Genomic DNA, 18,533 nt, shown 5'->3' with positions numbered 1-18,533 from the left:
ATCCTCCCACTCCTGCCGCCTGGCCTGTGGCAAGCCTTTCAGCTCTCAAGGACGCGGATGCTGAGCAGGTGAAAAAAGAAAAAAGAAAAAGAAAATCAATGTTGAATGTACAGGGTCACAATCTAGCACACATCCACACAACAATGGGGAAGTAATGAACAAGCTGTCAATGATAAATTATTTCACATCATATCATGGAATAAAGTTACAATTTTTCCACTTTCTATATGTATAGCAGTCTGTGGTGGAAAATCAACCCATTCTGGATTTTATTGATTTTATTTTTACAACAATAAAGACATGGACCTTGGTTTGATTATATTTTCTGTGTTTTGCTGTCCAGGAGAATGAGATTATTATTAGGGGGCAATCATCAGCACGGTGCAGCTATACCTATATTTATTTTTATACAGCTCTTATTTTGCTACAGTAGGATGGAAATCCACTTGGCTGTATTCACTTCCTCACTTCTGTTTTCTTATATGGAATACGGCTCAACACAACTCCCACTCTGTGAACTGTAAACCTGGCCAGTTATGAATCGTCTAGAAGGCCTCTGAGACAACGTAGCTGCACAGATATTTTAGCCACACATGTCAAGACTTATAAATTTACCGTACTATGAGCCTGAGCAGGTCCCAGGAAGAGCTCTGCAAATACATCAATGATCAGTTACTTTTTTTGACCAATCATAGTTTCAAGTAAGTGGGGCTCCAATCGGAGGCTGAGTCAACACAACCATTGACTTTAACGTGAAACTTGCAAGTGGACTGCAGGTTTTTGCACAGTATAAGCTTGGACAGAGCCTGGCCGTATTTGACTTGTTTGTCTTCTCTTAGGACAGCAGAGCACAAAGAAAACAGCTCCCTGTGCCAGACAGATGCAGAGTACAATTATTCGGCCAGATGTAGAGAGCCAGTTTTGTAAGAATTTGACCAGGACACTGTGGTTAACTATCCTACTAATTCAGTGGCGTTAATGTGTGTGTTAATGACCCCAGTGTTTAAGAACTTTGGTTCAGCATCTTATCTGAAGGACGGCACCATCTGCAGCACAGTGCCAAATCATTGTCCCGGGGCCATTGGGTTTTTATTAAGTGTAGTGGGATGACTGCCCTCTACTGGCACACTGACACCACTCCCAGCAGCAGCAATTTGCACCGTCCAAACGCTTAGAAAGCCTAACCTGGCCTTGTTTCAGCAGTCTGACCTAAAACAGTATGATTGGAGCTATGGCTGCTGGCCATAACTAAATGGGAGGGGGAAATGAACTCAAACATGTCATCCAGAAATGCAAAGGCATGTGGGAGTGTTTTTATTTTATTTTATCAGACTAGGCAGAGTTGTCTGATGGTGTGAACAGGTTCTGGTATTTTCATTTCTCTTCAGATTTTTTGTTGAAATCTTGCTTGCTTGCAGGGCTCTCTGTGAGGCAGGTTCGCAGTGCAGTGTAATTATCGGCAGAGATAAGGGAGCTCTGGAGTGCATGTACTGTAAGGAGCCCAGACAAACAGTCAAACTGCCTGCGAGGGACAGTGGTGGTCAGAGTGGACGCAGAATGAATGGGCCTGTCCCCTTTTCGCTTCGCAGTTTAAATTCATATTTGAACCGAAGAGGAGAGGTGTTCGGCGAAGATAAATAAACACGGGGCTGGAGAGAACCTTCTTCAAACACTTCTGCCATTGAAGCGAAGTGTCAGCCTTCCTCACCAGTGTTGGATTTTATTCGCTCTTTTTCCCCCTTTGGGCCTCTTGTTTGGCAAAAAATAAAAATTAAATGAGAGATTTCAAGGACACGCGGATTAGAATTTAATCAGAGAGGCCGAGAGAGAAGTGGAAGAGTGACATAAAGAGGAGAGAAGTCTATTATTCTGCTGAAAAGGAAACCGATGGCTTTCACAGTTGCCATGGGAACAGGCCTTTCTCTCCCAGTTGAACCCGTGATAAGGTACTTCACAGGCCTAACCACAATTAACAGAAGTAAAAGGGAAAATATTGCCCTTCAATGCTAATAAATGTAAGATATTGATTGACAGGGAGATCTATGTGGAACCGCAACCAAAATGTTTTGCCCGCTCCTCTCCAACCATTCGGAGAAAAAAAAAAATTATTCAAATTACCTTGTGTGTGTGCATGCTATGTTTTCTTTTTCATTTTCTCCATTGAAACACTAACAACATTCATTGGACACTATCAGAAGTCTCATACTCAATATTTTTTCATGCCAAGAAAACAATGAGGGGAGCATGTTCAAAGAACAGGTGAAGCTCATTGCTTGTCTTGTTTGCCCTGCTCACTTCCAGCTCACTGGCCCCGTTTGGTCTGGCAGGCTGTGATTTGACCACTTGGGAGCAATGGAGAGCTGTTGTCCTTACAAGCACACATGCCCACTTCCTGTAAATACGGCTGCCTTTAAATTAGTTACCCATAAGTTTCGATTTGCTCGATGAATATTTACTATTTGGTGTGTTTTTTTCCCCCTATGGACTAATGTACATTTCATTCTAAACTATGTCTATGCAGTGTCTAACATTGTGGTTTTGTTTGATAATACATATAACTGTTTTGTTTGATAATACGTATAACTGATGACATAAACCATAAGCCTTTCAACCTAATGTACGTTCAAAGGTAATGCTATGATTTCTGCTGCAATATTACCTGTACAATTAAACTCAGTTATGTGATTCCAACTCCAAGAACTGAGGGGAGAAAGGCTCACACACAGCAGAGAGAGGAATCAATGTTTGCAGCAGAGAATTCTCTGTTGAAACAGCTGTTTAATATGAATGTCTACACATGAATAAGTGAACGTACAAATGTTACAACAAAATATAAAAATAAATGAGAGATGTCACCGCTATTTTGTGGCAATAGTGTCAACTTCAGCTAAAGCCTACAGACTCTAGAAAATTACTGTTTACTGATTAATTGTGTGTACCTATTTTAACTGGTCTCTTAATTCATGAAGTCAGCATCTGCATCCCCTAATAATACACTGTTAAGTAAAAAAATCGCTAATCTTATGAAAATGCCTCACTGCAAATGATGAAAAAAAAAAAAGCTAGATCTTACATTTCAAGAAACTGACTGCAATTTTAGCAGTTACTTTTAGCAGTAAACTATGACTCAGAGATAATAGTATTTAATGAAGGGAATCTCAATGCTTCCATTAGATCATACTGCACGGTAGTTCATTTGCTATACTGTGGCAACTGTGTATTTATATCATAACTCAAACTGAGTCTTTCTGAGTTAATGATGAACATATTACAACCACTTCATGGAAATAACACAAATAGGAACTGTCAGTCAGACCAGGTAAGAGTGGTTACATGTCTAGTGCAGAATGAGAGGTTGTATTCTGGGCTCATTTCAATTTAAAAACTTACATCTACCGCTTACTCTAGGAGAAGGTGAGTATTACTTCCACAGATATGTTCATTGTTTCTGCTCTCCAGCCATGGAGAGAGAAATACATTGAGAAGGGATTAAAAAATGTATGTGATGAGAATTAACTTTTAATATTTTAGTACCAGGCCAGCTGCTTCCTGTTTGTCCTTCAGTACAAACAGTCATTAAATGATGCTGAATACTATCATAAAGAGATAAAACTTGTATAATCATTCCGTACAAACATTATGACTGCCCACATATTTCCAATGGTCGTCACAGAGAGATGACCATTGGTAATATGTGGGCAGAAATAATGGTTGTTCTTTGTGTGTTAATATTTTTTTTACTAACACTCAAGGATAACACAGAATAGATTTTAGTTTGGATTTTTAAAAGTTATCCTCTCAGTTAATTTAATAGCAATCACAGAAAATATAATCACTTTCAAAGCATTGAAAATGCTTAACTACTTGAAACTCATTCTATGATTCAAATTCATATATTTGAATCATAGAATCTTATATGAAATGACAATTATACAGACAATACATTGACAATGTTGCCCTTGAACTGACAGCAAAACCCACAGTCCTGCAGTAAGGCAATTAAATTGTGTTATAAAGTTAAGGTTTTCAGAGGCATTGTTTTAATATATTACTATTTTCATTCTTGAAGCAGGAACACGGTCATCTGTCCCTCCTGCTGGGAAGAGCACATGCATGTTCCCCACCCTGGAAAACGTGAGGACAAAAAGCAGGACTCTCTGCACACCGAATTCATTCCCCCCTCGTTCTCCTTCTCACTGGGCGGCGGTGCCAGGGCTCAATCGCAGCTTCGCAGGCACAGGGGGTGGCAGGACCGGGCCAGAACCAGAGGGCAGGGCGAGAATGAGCCAGGCTGCCCCCTCCCTGCGGCCAAACCTGGGGGGAGGGGGGAGGGGGGAGGGGGGGTGTCTCTGGGTGAGTTGGCTGGAACGCGGCGCTGGAGTTGGCGGTGAGGGAGGAAGGCCGCAGCGGTATGAGCTGATTGTTTTAACCCGTTACGGAAACGGCATCGCCGCGGCCCCTTATCAAGGCGCCTGCAGCCCCTCATTAATATTCAGGACATATGGCAGCGCTTTCTATATCATTGTCCTTTAATGGGAGGGATAATCGCTCATTTAATTATCAGGCAGTCAGCAAAAGACCAACCTCTGCCTGCGTGGCTGTGATTCTAGCCGCGCTGAGACAAACCGGGGAAAAGATGAGAGCGATTGCGAGGATTACACCATATTAGGGACTTTAATAAGGTGGGTGACTGGCATGAGGAGTGTTGGTGGGGGGGGTGGGGGGGGGGGGGGGGGGTGGGGGTGGGGGGTAGCAGGGCTGTGGGTATGTTAGTGGCAGGAAACAGGAATCAAGAAAGACTAAAATGTGAACCGCAATGTTAGCAATAAAAGGTGGAAACATGCCTCTTTTGCTTATTTGGTGAACTGTTGGGGGAACTCATTCAACAGAATCGGGGTTCTTTGAACAGCATTTGTGTTATATATTGCCATATGTCCAAGGAAACATAATGGTTCATGTATACAATTGGTCTGAAAGCGCCCCTGAAAATGGCAGTAGATTATGGGCTCCAAACCAGTTTGAGCTCCTTTCACTAAGTGCTTCTGGTTAGGCTGCATTCCTTTTCTTGTTTGGAATGAACTTTTTAAGTTTTCCATATTTATAGCCATTATTTCAAACAAAGATAATGTTGATTTGTCTTGATTTTCTACAGCTGGTGATAGGTGAGGTTAAATGAGTGTACATACGTGTATAAATGAGTATAAGTGGTATCTATGGTGTCAGTATATAACAGGAGCAGGACTGTGTTCATAAATTTTTTTTCTTGAATCTTTCCACTGACAATAAAATATCGCAAAGCAATTAGAACCATTGTCCAATAAATAGTGTGGGGAAATCTGTGTGCAGGTGAACCTTGCAATGGTTTGTTACTGGATCCCCTTTGATAACATGGCGAAAGCCTCAGCGTGGTGCTTTCCAAACTGCCGCTTGACCACAACTTTCTCTGGCCAAAGGGCGCAGACTGCGCCAGTCACACATTCAGGCCTAGCGACCTCTGGCTGCTGTGAGGAGCGCAGTCTATCTGGGGGAGGGGGGGGGGGGTTATAGGGGGTAGTGGGGGCCGAGGCCAGCGTGTGCCTGATCAAGGCCCCCTCCTCTGCCAGCCGGCAGCATAAGGTTCGGTGCTCAGGTTAGCTCAGCGGTTCCCACACTATCCGAGACCACCGCCCACCCACGACATCATCAGACACATTTTCTGGGAGCCACCGCTTCCCATAATGTAGCCTAGCGTCCCTTCATATATGAAATGTGCATGTTTTCAACATGTCAGTACAACAGCATATACACTGTAACTATCTCTGTGCGTGCAGCTAGTAGCACATTTAATTTGGCTAATGTGAATGTTAGTGGCATGTGCATAGCACAACGCAACTTATCTTTCTGAATTTATCTTGTTACCCTCATCAACCACTCATGTGGCCAATCAGTGGGTCCCAACCCGCATTTTTAGGGGCCACTGTTAAGGGTTAGTTCATAGGTATGGGTACGGTCTGTTCTGCACACCCTGTCTCCCGGGGTGACAGTGTTTGAGAGTGGGGGGTGGGGGCAGAGTGAGAGTGGCAGGTGAAAATGTTAACAGAATCTGATTGAACGTAAAAATTCCTTGATAGATTCCTGCATTAAAAAGTGAACATAAACGCTCAGAAGAAGGCTTTTGTGGGAGCCCCGTTTTTCTTCCCCACCCCCCTCCCCTTACACAAAATGGAGCATACAGGGTCACTGAAGTTAGGAAAGTAATTAAAGCTCAGTAATTCACTGCCTGCTGCAGAGAATAGAATGCAAGCCCATCAGTTTGATTTAGAAAATAAATTACAGTTTTAATAATGATGGGGTGGTAGATGAGGGTGCCAGGACTCGAGAGCTGGTTGGCTGGGTGGATGGAGGGGGGTTGGGGGTAGGGGGGGTGTTGGTCTGGGAATGCGAGGAACCTACTTATCAATAGTTAGCGGTTTTTTTTTTTTTTAAACCACATCGGTGGAAGCACAAGTGCCCTTAAAATAAATAAAAAAATCAGAGGAACATTAACATACTGATTTCATGCACGTGGCAAAGGGCCTGTGCCAATAACAGAGAGGACTCAGCGCTCCCATTGTCTGCGGGACTCTGCTCCCCTCTGATATGAAAATTCAATTATTTCATAACTAGATCCCGCGCTGCGTTCTGGCAGTCGGCTGGAGGGCCTCGCCGGCTGCGTCAGCGTCTGGACCCGAGCCTGCTGATAGCGCGCCGGGCCGGCCTTTTCAGGCGCTGACATGTTTTTGGGGACAAGATTACCTAAATGTGCCGCATTTAAGGGACCAAAGTCAATCTGGTACACAGTGCCATTATCTCACACAGGTAATTTCAAATTCCACCCCGCAACGGTATGTTTGTGTGTGTGCGGGCACACACACACACACACGCACACACACACACGCACGCACATACACACATATGCACACACACTCACACACACATGCACGCTGTCCCATGAACACAAGCTTTTTGCGATTCTCAGTTGTAGTCTGCTAAATACTATCTGAATGCACAGTTGTTACTGCATTTTTTCAGGTGTGTTTGTACTAAATAAGCAGGAAATTATGCCAGCTTGGAATAACTTTCTCATTGGCGTGAGCCATTTCAATGGTAATGCTGGCTTTGCGTGTGTCCCCAGAAGATACTGAAGCACAACATTATTCACCATATATGCAGCGCAGAAAGTAATTCAGTTTCGATTTGATTGCCAGTAGGAAGGCAAAATAAAATGGGGTCCAATTTATATGCTCAACCCAAAGCAGTTAGTAGCCTTATTGTTACAAAAATGCTAATTTACAGTAGGAATAAGCTGTGCAGAACTGCAGCACGTTTACTTAAATACTTTTCCTCTAAGATATGAACAGTTTGGTTATTTATTTATGGATCTATTAACACTTATTTAGGGATTTAGGCAGCTTTATTCTCATTTTTACTAACAACACAGGGAATGAAAGGTAAGAGGGTGCAAGGGATCAGATATAATGAAAAATTACTGAAACTGATATAATTTGTCGATTTTTACATTACATACAGTATCAACATTCTGTGGAATCTTTGATTTCCTCTAGTAGCTGAGATTAATGGAACTGAGATCAGTGCATTAATAAGCATGTACGTATTAAGGCCTCTGCATGTGTTCTACCAGAATGAGACATGTTATCCCTACCATAGATACAAAGCACTTGGTGAGAAGAAAACAACAAATTATTTCTTTTTTATTAACTAACTGAACTGAATTGATTCAATGGACCAAAATGAGGAAATATTTCACAGTAGAATTCAGAGATTTTTATTGCTAAAACAAAAAAATAGCTCGTTTTTTTTTTTTTTTTTTTTGCTTTATATACAGAATGAAAGAAAGTCCAGTAAATGATAAATTAATGTTGCTCATTGAAATTCAGATTTTTTTGTGCAAAACCATAACTGAATTAAAGATTTTAAATCACAAGCTGAAGGAGTTAACAGCCTTGAAGCATGAATTAGAATCTGCTGCAAGCTTCTGCTGTGAATATTTTATAGCTCTGAATGTGTTTGGGTATAAAATTTGAGCCCTTACTGAGGAAAATAATGTTTCATGTAATAATAATAATAATAATAATAATAATAATAATAATAATAATTATTATTATTATTATTATTATTATTATTATTATTATCAGTAGTAGTAGTAGTATTTACACTACTACTAGATCATTTTCGTACGATTGCTAGTCATAACAGCAACAATGTCAGTGGTCATCGCAGGGAACAGTACAGTAACATTACTGATACTGCACAGGTATAGAGCTCTGCTATCATAGCATCTTGGGAACCCTTAATGAGAGTAGTTATTATATTCCTCGTCCCTATTCCGGTAATTGAACGAAGGCGCTCCTACACTATTCGCTTGCCCTGCCGGACTCCCCCATCTCTCACGGGACGCTCGCGCCATTGTCTGCTGCTGCTTCATATTGCAGCGGTTTCAGAACGTCTTTGTGCGGAAGAGAATAATGCCTTTTTATTCAGGATGGGAGAGCTCAAGATTCTCATATCTGTCACGGAGGAAGGGAGTTCTCCAGAACGGCTTCTGTTTTCCCTTCGTCAGTTTGCTGTCTCACACGACGCAAAATGGCCAGAAAACGTGCTGCATTTCCCCCCCGTTCGGTAAGAATATGAAACTTTGACTGGCAGAATGTGACGTGCCAAAAAAAATAATAATAATTTGATTAATAATGCATTATTTAACCCTCACAGAATCAGAGAATCTTCTTGTTAATATAAGTCTGCTACAACAGAGAAAACGGCAGTCAAATAACACACGGCAAGATCACAAAACGGTGAGCTGAACAGTGATCTCCATAACTAAATAAATAAAATAAATTGAAAGTCAGACCATTTTGAAACCATCTATTATGGATTTTATTGAGGATTTATCACCAATCTTTCACCACCCACAGTGAGAACACAGTGCTCTCTCCCAAAAGCTTATGTACGTGAAGAATATAATCAATAACATGTATGGGCATACCACTTTTTTGTGTATGGGGCACACATTTGAAAGAATAACACTGAATGGTTGACTAATTATGCTCATTAATGCTAAGCAGGCACAACTATTAAATTTCCTGTTTCAAACCCAGGATAAAACATTTCAGGGCATTTCCAAAGTCACAAATACCGTATTATTTATGTTGCAAATTTATTTATTCAAATCAAATAGCTATGACAGGAGTTAGTTGTATAAAAAAAAAAACATAAATGCATCAGTGTCTCAGCTAACCTCCACTGATATCTCCACTGTATTTCTTCGATTTTACATAATACTGAGTCCCATTGATAATTTAGTTCAGAATAAGAAATTTGAGCAATATTTATTCCTGAATAGAATGTTATGTTGACATATTCATAGAACAGGGTACACTGCATGGCAAAAGATACAGCAGAATCAGCAGACAATTTACACACAGCGGGAGCCGGGTAATCCGGCTTATATCAGGTATCAGGTAAGGCTTATATCCATATTAGACGTGGGCGAAAGACAATGTCTACTGTTGTCTGATACCTTGTCAGGCCTGGGAGAGAATAATCAGGGATTCTATTTTCCCTCGATCAATCAGTAAATATTGATTTTCAGAACATAAATGTCTTAACCAGAGAGTGAAAACATAGATATGTCACAGGTAAGAGCTTTTGTACCCTTTGACAGCTGCTAGTCGTAGATAGTGCTCAGCAATAAACCCAAATACTAACTTAGGGTCTCAGTATTTCCTGATTATTCATGAAAAATCTGGGGAAAGTCCCATCCCACGATAGCAGAGGCCTCCTCCTGCCTTCCCTGCAGCCGCTTCCCTCCTTTATGTGCGCATTCTGTGTGGGGTTGTTGACCTGCCACCTCTGGAGGAGCGCTGGGTGCCGGCAATGCCGTCCCTTCGCCGTTTGGACCCCCAGAACCCCAAAGCAGACCCCTTATTAACCTAGGCCAGGGGCGGAGGACGTACCTGCCTCTCCTTGTTAGCCAGCAGTGAAGTACGCTCCCGCCAGGGGGGGGAAGAAAGGCACTTTAATTAGTATTCCGTGCTGGGGTGGGACCATTAGTACTTAATTAGCAGTGAGAGTGCTATTCACGCCGGGCAGGGAAGGGGGGAGGGTCATGTGCAACACAATATGTTCAGGGTCTTCTTAGGGCTGAATGGCAAATGAGCTGGAAAAACTTCCTTTGTGTGTGTATATGCGTGTGTGCGTGTGTGCGTGTGTGCGTGTGTGCGTGTGTGCGTGTGCGTGTGTGTGTTTGGTTCAGTCATGTGCTAATTTGTGTGTGTGTATATGTGGGTGTGTGTGTTTGTGTGTTGGTCATGTGCTGATTTTTGTGCGTGTATATGTGTATGTGTGGGTGTGTGTGTTTGTGTGTTGGTCATGTGCTTATTTGTGTGTGTATGTGTGTGTGTGTGTGTGTTGGTTATGTGCTTATTTGTGTGTGTATATGTGTGTGTGTGTGTGTGTGTTAGCTTTTGTGTTGCTGTATAAAGATGTGAGAGTGCACACGCTTGTGTTTCAGACGACCGAATGTACTGTGTGTCCTTGGGGATTCTTCATATTGTATTTCATTGCATAAGATAACACAAATGTTGTGTTACAGCACTGACATGGTTGCCTGTTGGTGGTCTCTTCAGTGGCATGGCTGGTTATTTGTGTTCCAAATTCTGTGCAGCACTTGAACCTGGACCACCTGAAACTGGAGGAGTCTGTTCAGCGGGTAGAATCATTTCTGCATGAGGAAGCTCATCAGACACCATAATCATTTACATTTAGGCTCTGAGCACATGCTCCTATCCAGAACCACTTACAAAAGTACATACAAAAATGTTTGGCAAGGAACAGACACAATGTCAAGCTAGCAGTGTCGCAACCATTACATCAGCCTAAAGAATAACATCCTGTGTCGTAGCTGGAACAACATGGAGAATGAGGAGACAATACTTATAAGTACATGTTCAGGACCATAAGTAGGGGTATTCAGCCCGGAAGAAACCCACTTTTTTGAACAATGATACAGATTGGGTAGTTCAATTTTCAGCCTTCAGACAGTGACTCAGCTGTCCTTCCTCTGATTCCACCACTAGGGGGCCAGGGTGGAGACATTGCTGAAAAATAGAGACCTATGTCCGTTGCGTACTACAGACCTCCAGTGAGCACAGCGACTTTGGATGGTCTATGTGCAAACAGCCATTGGAAATAGGTGAAACAGTGATTTAACCATTCCTTCTTCACACACAGAGTACTGCTGATGTACAGGGGAAAGAGAGCCTTCTGAAGCTTCCTCCTGTCGTGCACTCCTCTGTACATCACATAGACAGTGTACCGAGCGATGCCCCACCCCCCTCAACTGCCATCCTGCCCCTGATGTGCATGCTACGTGCCTCTCACTTCCTGAAACTGGAGATTTGGGGAGCTATCATTTGCCAATTTCCCCTGAATGGGGCGGCTAACGGATTAAATGTCATTTTCCCACCAAGGCAGCGCCACCCCGGCCAGTGGGGGTTGGGGGGAGGTGGGGGGTGGGGGCGTTCTTGTCGACAGAGAGGGAGCGGTGTAATGCTAGAGTAAAATTACTGCTTTGATGGCAGGTAATGGTTTTGGATGGAGAGTCTTGACGTATGGTTCTTGGAAGGAAGCGGTGGGACGCTGGCTCCCCGCCGGCCCGGAGCTGGCACACCTGTAAGATTATACCTAGCTGGCTGGTGCTCTGAAAGCTATAATTTCTCCCTGATCAGTGTAATTACACAGCTCCACATCCCCACCCTCACCCTCCCTTCATCTGAATGGGGCCGGACCGGTTCTGTTGTTCTGCTCAGACAAACCCCACTCAGAGGTGGATCTCCATCTGAGTCTTGAATATCACTGCGAAGGACAAACCCGATCAGTGTTCTCTCCTGTCGTGGGAGAGAGTTACAGATCAGTTAGGCTGTATTTGGGCTTTTCATGCTGGAGGAATATAAAATACAACCATGCAAAAAAAAGTTTGCAAGAATGTCAGCTGGCACATTTTTTTAATGTAGGCTAATTGATATTTAGTGATTTGCCCCAAAATAGACCTGAGACCAACCCCTGGTTTCTGCATAGAGTTGGGTGAAAATAACTGCCAAATACGTGTTTGTGATTGAAAAGGCAAGGGTGACTTGGTGACTAAAGACAGAAAAATGGCATAATAGACTGCTAACCTGATATGAGAACGCAGTCTGAAGTTGACACGGAGCCGTCGTACTGCACTCCCACACCCAACCGTTCAGGGAAGGCCTGGGGGAGTTTTGGTTTGTGTCATCACAAAGGTGAAGGTGGCTCCTGACAGAAAGTGAAGCAATCTCCAGGTTGAAAGTTCTTTCATTGTGGGCCAAAAAGCCATTTCCACTGCTGTCCCTCCCCAGTCCCCTGAGAGACACATACCTGGAGCCAGCCACCACTTTGCCCTTAACTTTACCTCACGATTACCTTTCAAATTCAGCAAACTTGCCAAACTGTGACTGTGAGGAAAGGAAGACGTGCTCGATTTCTTTGCAAATTAAAGCTGAAGACAGATGTTGTTGAATTCAGGTTATTCTGTCAGTGTATGACATCACTGCAAAATGTTTTCTCAACCTTTGATCTCAGATGCTCTGCTCTAGGTCTTTTTTTATTTTATTTTAAATGCTGCCTACAGTTTAATGGCCAACAAAAAGGTCAAAATTCATCTGAAGTAACTGACCATCGGTGTACTTGCAAAGCACATCCAGTGCAGACTTATTTCACATCTCAGTTCATTACCTTGGAACTGTAAGGTAAACAACCCGACAAATTACATCATTCCTGCATAAAGAGTTCCCCCCACCCAAGTGTGTGGAGCAGGTTAACATATGCAGGACAAAATGCTTATGGTCAGTCTCATTCGTAGAAAAAAAAAGCCCTCAGCAAAGATATTAAAAAGGCTGGTTCACTTGGCTTACTTGGTTAAGTGAACATGTGTTTTGACTCTCTTTGTGGTGAAAACAGGCAATTTTTTTTTACTGTTTTGGAAAAATGTGCTGTTTGTTCAACTCATTGATTTTGGTATAATTTAAGTCTACTCACATCTATTTTATCATATTTTTGAATATCTGAATGCTACTGCCGATATTTTACCGCATGGCTCTATAATAACCAGTTTCCTGGGATGAGTATGTTTTTGTGATCAGTCTCATAATTGACACCCGCACAGCCAGGTGCTCAGTTGCAATTTTACAGTAAAAGGGATAACCTATCATTTCAGAACATCTTTGTTTTACATTTTTCTCTTTTTGTTAATCGTTCAGTGCTCCGAGTCAGTCCCCAGCCAAGTTTTGCGGCCTGCCGCTTTGTATGTCCCACTCAGCTATTTAAAAAATGTTGAATGTCAACAATGGCTTTCAGCGGTGTATTGTCAACTTTTGTATGAAGCAATCTTGGCTGAATGAGATGGTCCCAGAGTGTTGAGGGAGAGCTGGCTGGGGCGTGCGCCGCGGGACTGCTGCCTCTGCCGAGTCCCAGCGCGCGCTTTTCCTCGCAGGTCAGCCCGCCCGCACGTGCAGCCGGTGTTGTCTGTTTGTTTTCTCCGGTGCTTTTTTTTTCTTTTTAGTTCGTGTCGGGGCGATGTGTTAAACACGCACACACAGAGGCGGAACCCGTAAGGCAGAGCGGCATCTGCCTTAGCGAGGCTCTAGGGACGAGGTGAGTATTTCTGGGATTTGGGGCTGGGGTGTGCGGCCGCGCACGCTGAGCTGTCTTGTAGTGTCTGTTCGGGGTCTGGGCTCCGAGGTTAGTGTCTTGGTTAGCGAGCGATGGCTGGTAGTACATATGCGAGTAGCAAATATGTTTTGCGTCACGTGAGAACCTGTGTAGCGCAGTTTATGTTCTAATGACAGTAAGATTAACGGTTTTACTAGAGGCTGTTATCCCTTGGAAATGAGGAGCAGATTTGGTGACAAGATGATGATATGCATGCAGTTCTCTCAAAAATGAATTAAACAGGAAATGTGTTTCGCTTATCATTTTTACATGTTAAATAATACATTGTTGAATTTAAATAATTGTGGATTTTGATAGTTAGTTGATTTGGGTGCGTTTTTATGCTTTGCCGAGTTGTTATTTTCTGCAGTATTAATTACTATACTGTCCAATGGAAATAAAGCTGCAACAAAACCCACAGATTGGGGAGAATGGTAAGGATATGTTAAGAGAAATACAGAGCTCACATTCTAGAAGAAACACTACATTGAATAAATTCTAATAGAAAAATCTATTAGCCTAATAGAATTCATTTATGGATCTTTTTTCCAATATCCAGAACAGACACACAACAAATTTTTTTGAAAAAATGTTATCAGTCATACAACATTAAACATTAATTTATTTTGTTAATTTTAAGAAAATAAATAATTAAGAATGTATAATAGAATACTTTTTAGACATATTGTGGATTAATATTCATACTAAGTTTCAGGGTTGATATGCTTGCATATAAATTTTGTCTAATTTTATATCAGATTATAAAGCCAGACTGAAAAAGGGTTACACCAAAACTGTCCTCTGTCAAAGCATTGAGGAAACATGTAACACAGTCACAGTGCAATTGTGGGTGTGTATGTGTCTGTGTGCATGTGTGTGCATATGTGCATGCATTGCATGCCTGTGCGTGTGTCTGCATATGTAAAAATAAATACCTGCATGCATATGCATGTTTAATGCATGTCTGTATGTTTGCATACATGCACATGTGTGTGAATGTTTACAGGTTCTTTTCTTCTTGCCCACAACTTACTTGTAATACAGAATATCACACATTCTAAACTCCAGTATCAGCAAGGCAAAACATTTTTTTTTAGCATTTTGCGCCTCTCAAGGACATCAGGCTACTGTGCATAAAGATGTCATATGATACAGTTGCAGATAACAATGACAAATTGACCCATCCTGGACATAAAACTGAATACATTGCAATAACCTTTGGATACTGCTGGCAAACTTGTAGTCACAGGCATGCTTGCTTTCGCTGTGTATTCCTCCAGCATCAGGTCTCTTAGTTTTATTGAGGACTGGCTTGAAAAACACCCCCAAAATTTGTGCCCTGGGGACCTGGATGTTTGTATTTTTTGATTTGCAGGCTTGTTGTTACCCTCCATTCAGTGACAGCTCAGGGTCTGTTCTTGTCCTGCTCATTAACCCTTTGAGGGTAGAGATGCGCCACTGCTGGGATGTTGGGATGTTGGGATATAGGTTGGGGAGGGGGGGGGGGGGGTGCTTGTGACTGCCTTTCGACACACACTTCAGTGCTTTTCCTCTATTTGTCCAACCCCACCCCCCATGCCAATGTTATTTAAACACATATACACACCCCCTTAGACAACAAACACACAGATGCAGTTTTTCAAACGCCATTTTTAGATATAGCCACACATTTAACCACTTATCAGGGGAAACTAATAAAGCTCCACAATCACCAGCTACCTGGTACTATTTGTAGCATTTGGCCAAACTTCTTTTTTGCCAATAGGAGTGGCAGGAAAGAACACCGCCCTCCCACTGTCCACCACAAGTACACACACACACACACACATGCACACACACACGCACGCACACACACACACACACACACACACACGCACACACACACACACGCACGCGCACACACATACACACAAACACATACACACACATATTTTTACGGTCTACTGAATTCTGTTGTTTGTAGCCTCCCCTCTTAAACATCCAGGACACATTTCTTCTAGTTTTTTTCATGTGCGTCAGAATTGCTGAGGTGACTATAATCAAAGGTAGAGTGGGCAGTGTATGCGTATGTATATATATATATATATATATATATATATGCATGCACTGCCCACTTTTGAATGTATGTACATATGAATAACGTAAAATGTAGAATAATGTAAAATGTAGAATGACATTTGCTAAATGCAGCCATACTGAGCACAAGAAAAATTTCCCTAAGGGGACAATAAAGTATATCGTATCGCATCGCATTGTATCGTATTAGGCTATGTCCTTAGATGCACGCATCGTTAGATGCATATCCAATCTGGGAGTGGGTGCCCTGTGGTTAAGAGATGCCCCTCCCCAGTCCCCAGGATCTCTAGTGAGAGGAAATTCACCCTTTTCTTTCTGCAAGGTGACCATTCCAATTTCGGGCCATAAAATCCATTATCCTGTCAACACGCCCAATTTCTCGCCACAGTTTCCTTTTCCTCAGAACGCCAGCTTTAATTAAATTATCCATAATCCCAAAACTCATCTCTTCACCCAAAAGATAATTAATACATTCGGAGGGCAACGGCTAACTACTTTTAATTAAATTATGCTTCTCTTAATAAGACCTTTACTGGCACTAAAATTGCATATAGCCAGCCTCTTTGTTTCAGGAGCTCGTGTTTGAGATGGGAGGATGTCATTTTCACCTCAATCACACAAAGATCAGGCGTAACAGAGTGCATAATTAATATAGCTAATACTTATTTGTTTCTTCATAACAGGCCTAATAAATTACCTTTTGTAATTAGCAAACCAAACATTAGCTTGAGAAATAAAACCATTTCCGCCATTTAATTGCAAAGTATCCCTAACACATATTAATTTTATAGAAAACACAGATTAAAAAAAAGCAATGGCATTAATCATGTTTTAAAAGTAGGTGCATTTAAAGGATGAAATATTTGCATTGCTAATTGATTATGCATTTGTATAAGTCTCTTTAACTAATGAAAGCCTGATAAAGAAAATGATTTATTTTTGTGAAAGGGGGTTCAGGGATCTGAATTGTGCTCAATAAACAGAGGAGTACAGCACAAACTGTCCAGTAAGCACTTTTCGCAAAACAAAAAGGAAAAGGCCTCCATGGTTTTGGAGAAACTGTAGAACATTGTAATGATTTAAAAAGATATACATGCAATAAGGATGGCTGTAATTAACTTAGCAGGCTGTAATGACAAGCTGTTTAGGCCTGTGGGTTTCTCAGGTTTTTACAAAGAATTCTGTGTGGTGCCATCTGCCTTTGGGCAACTACCTGGTGATAAATGACAGTGATAGTTATCAAAAACATTTTGAGACAATAAAAATAATTGTGGCCAATGGCCATGCTTCTTATAGGCTTTCTCTTTGTCTGTTTTTCTGTAACCTTAACTGATGCAGTAGGGAACCTCTAAACTTGGGAGGCCAGGTGATCACATGGACGCTAAGTGGCCTGCTTCTGATTGGCTGTCATATGAACATATAGGAAGTGATGTTTTTTTTTTCGGGGGGCCTCTGAAGCTTGGAGGTGCGCTAAGGTATGAGTTCCCAAACTGGGGCCCGGGGCCCCTTGGGGTTCCATGAAGAAGCTCCAGGGTGATCGTTTGTTGAAAAGCCAAAAATGTATTCCCCTTTTATTAATATTTTGTTTATATTTTCATATTTCATTAATGACATATTTTTACACATACAAATGTGATTCAATTGCAAATGATTACATGTTTATGTTCTACTTAATACAGTGCCTTACAGGAGTACTTACCCTATGATTTATATACATGTCTGATATAGGCGTATGGTGTGACCAGTAAGGTCCCTACAAACTCAGTGTAAGGAGTAATTGGGCTAATGCACTATAGCCCCTGTAATATTACCTGAGCAAACCAGGCATCTATTTAATCTAAGGCCCAGATCAATTTTAATGGCAATGCCATTTGCATCTTAGTGTAGGCTACACACATTTTTTCACAAATGTTTTTCCTCATACATTGTTTCATGAACTTCAGAAACCACCCAACTATGTTTGACATTGAATTTGGGCCAACACTAAATTTGAACAAGAGGCCAAACCCAAACCTTGGGTTTTCTGTCTTACACAGTAGCCTGTTTTAATTTCTCAGTCACTGAAAATATAAGAAAAGACTATGTTGCTAGCTTAGATCTTTAGTTCTCTTTTTGAGCAACCATATGGTATTGTGCATATTGCGTTTTGTGGCACACATTTCCATGAGCATCAGAGAGAGAGAGTCCACATTCACACCATGCCTGTTCCTACACAAGCGGTTAAAAAGAAGTTACATCAGGGTCTGTGTCAGCAGCCTTGGTCAGTCCCAACTCTCCGCATAGCACGATGAGGAAAGAGATGCTTGATTTGCTGGAAAAACAGACTTGCTGTCTTTGACATTCTTTTAGAGAGGGGTGGGGGGTGGGGGATAAGCATGTTGATGTCAGGTACACTAAAAGTGAAATGCGGAAAGGGCGGGCAGGTGGGTGTAAATTTTGAACAAAGTCCTGCCAACTGAACCAAGGTGGTGCGGAAGCACTGCGCCACTGCAATGAAAGCACAGATGCCGCTGTGGTAACAGCACCAAGAACACGCCCTCCTTCGGTCCTGATCGAGATGCTGCGGCCGTCCTGGCCCACATGAAACACGGTGGCCCTGCGCTTGCTGTTTGGGGGGTCCAGGCCCGTTTTTTACTCCTTTTATGCTACTCTGTAAAGCATCTTTTTTCTGAGAGAGTTTTCTGTAAAAA

At 42.0% G+C, this 18,533-nt stretch overlaps 1 protein-coding gene across 10 annotated transcripts in view; it reads left to right on the top strand.

The window, feature by feature from the left end:
- The first annotated feature begins 13,418 nt into the window (after positions 1 to 13,418).
- LOC118223945 overlaps positions 13,419 to 18,533 on the top strand; it is a 60,474-nt gene continuing 55,359 nt past the window's right edge. For 5 of the 10 annotated variants that reach the window (XM_035411053.1, XM_035411050.1, XM_035411046.1 and 2 more), the window contains exons 1-2: positions 13,419 to 13,549; positions 13,619 to 13,710. In XM_035411053.1, the coding sequence (XP_035266944.1) occupies positions 13,454 to 13,549; positions 13,619 to 13,710 (188 nt within the window). In that variant the 5' untranslated portion in view covers positions 13,419 to 13,453. Of the gene's footprint in view, positions 13,711 to 18,533 lie in introns of all 10 variants that reach the window. The other 5 variants (XM_035411052.1, XM_035411054.1, XM_035411047.1 and 2 more) reach the window with 3 other exon arrangements.

The sequence above is a fragment of the Anguilla anguilla genome, chromosome 3, assembly GCF_013347855.1.
Source record: "Anguilla anguilla isolate fAngAng1 chromosome 3, fAngAng1.pri, whole genome shotgun sequence".
In the NCBI taxonomy this organism is placed as follows: domain Eukaryota; kingdom Metazoa; phylum Chordata; class Actinopteri; order Anguilliformes; family Anguillidae; genus Anguilla; species Anguilla anguilla.
The sequence above is the reverse complement of the archived record's forward strand: the minus strand, read 5'-3'. Positions and strand labels throughout refer to the sequence as shown.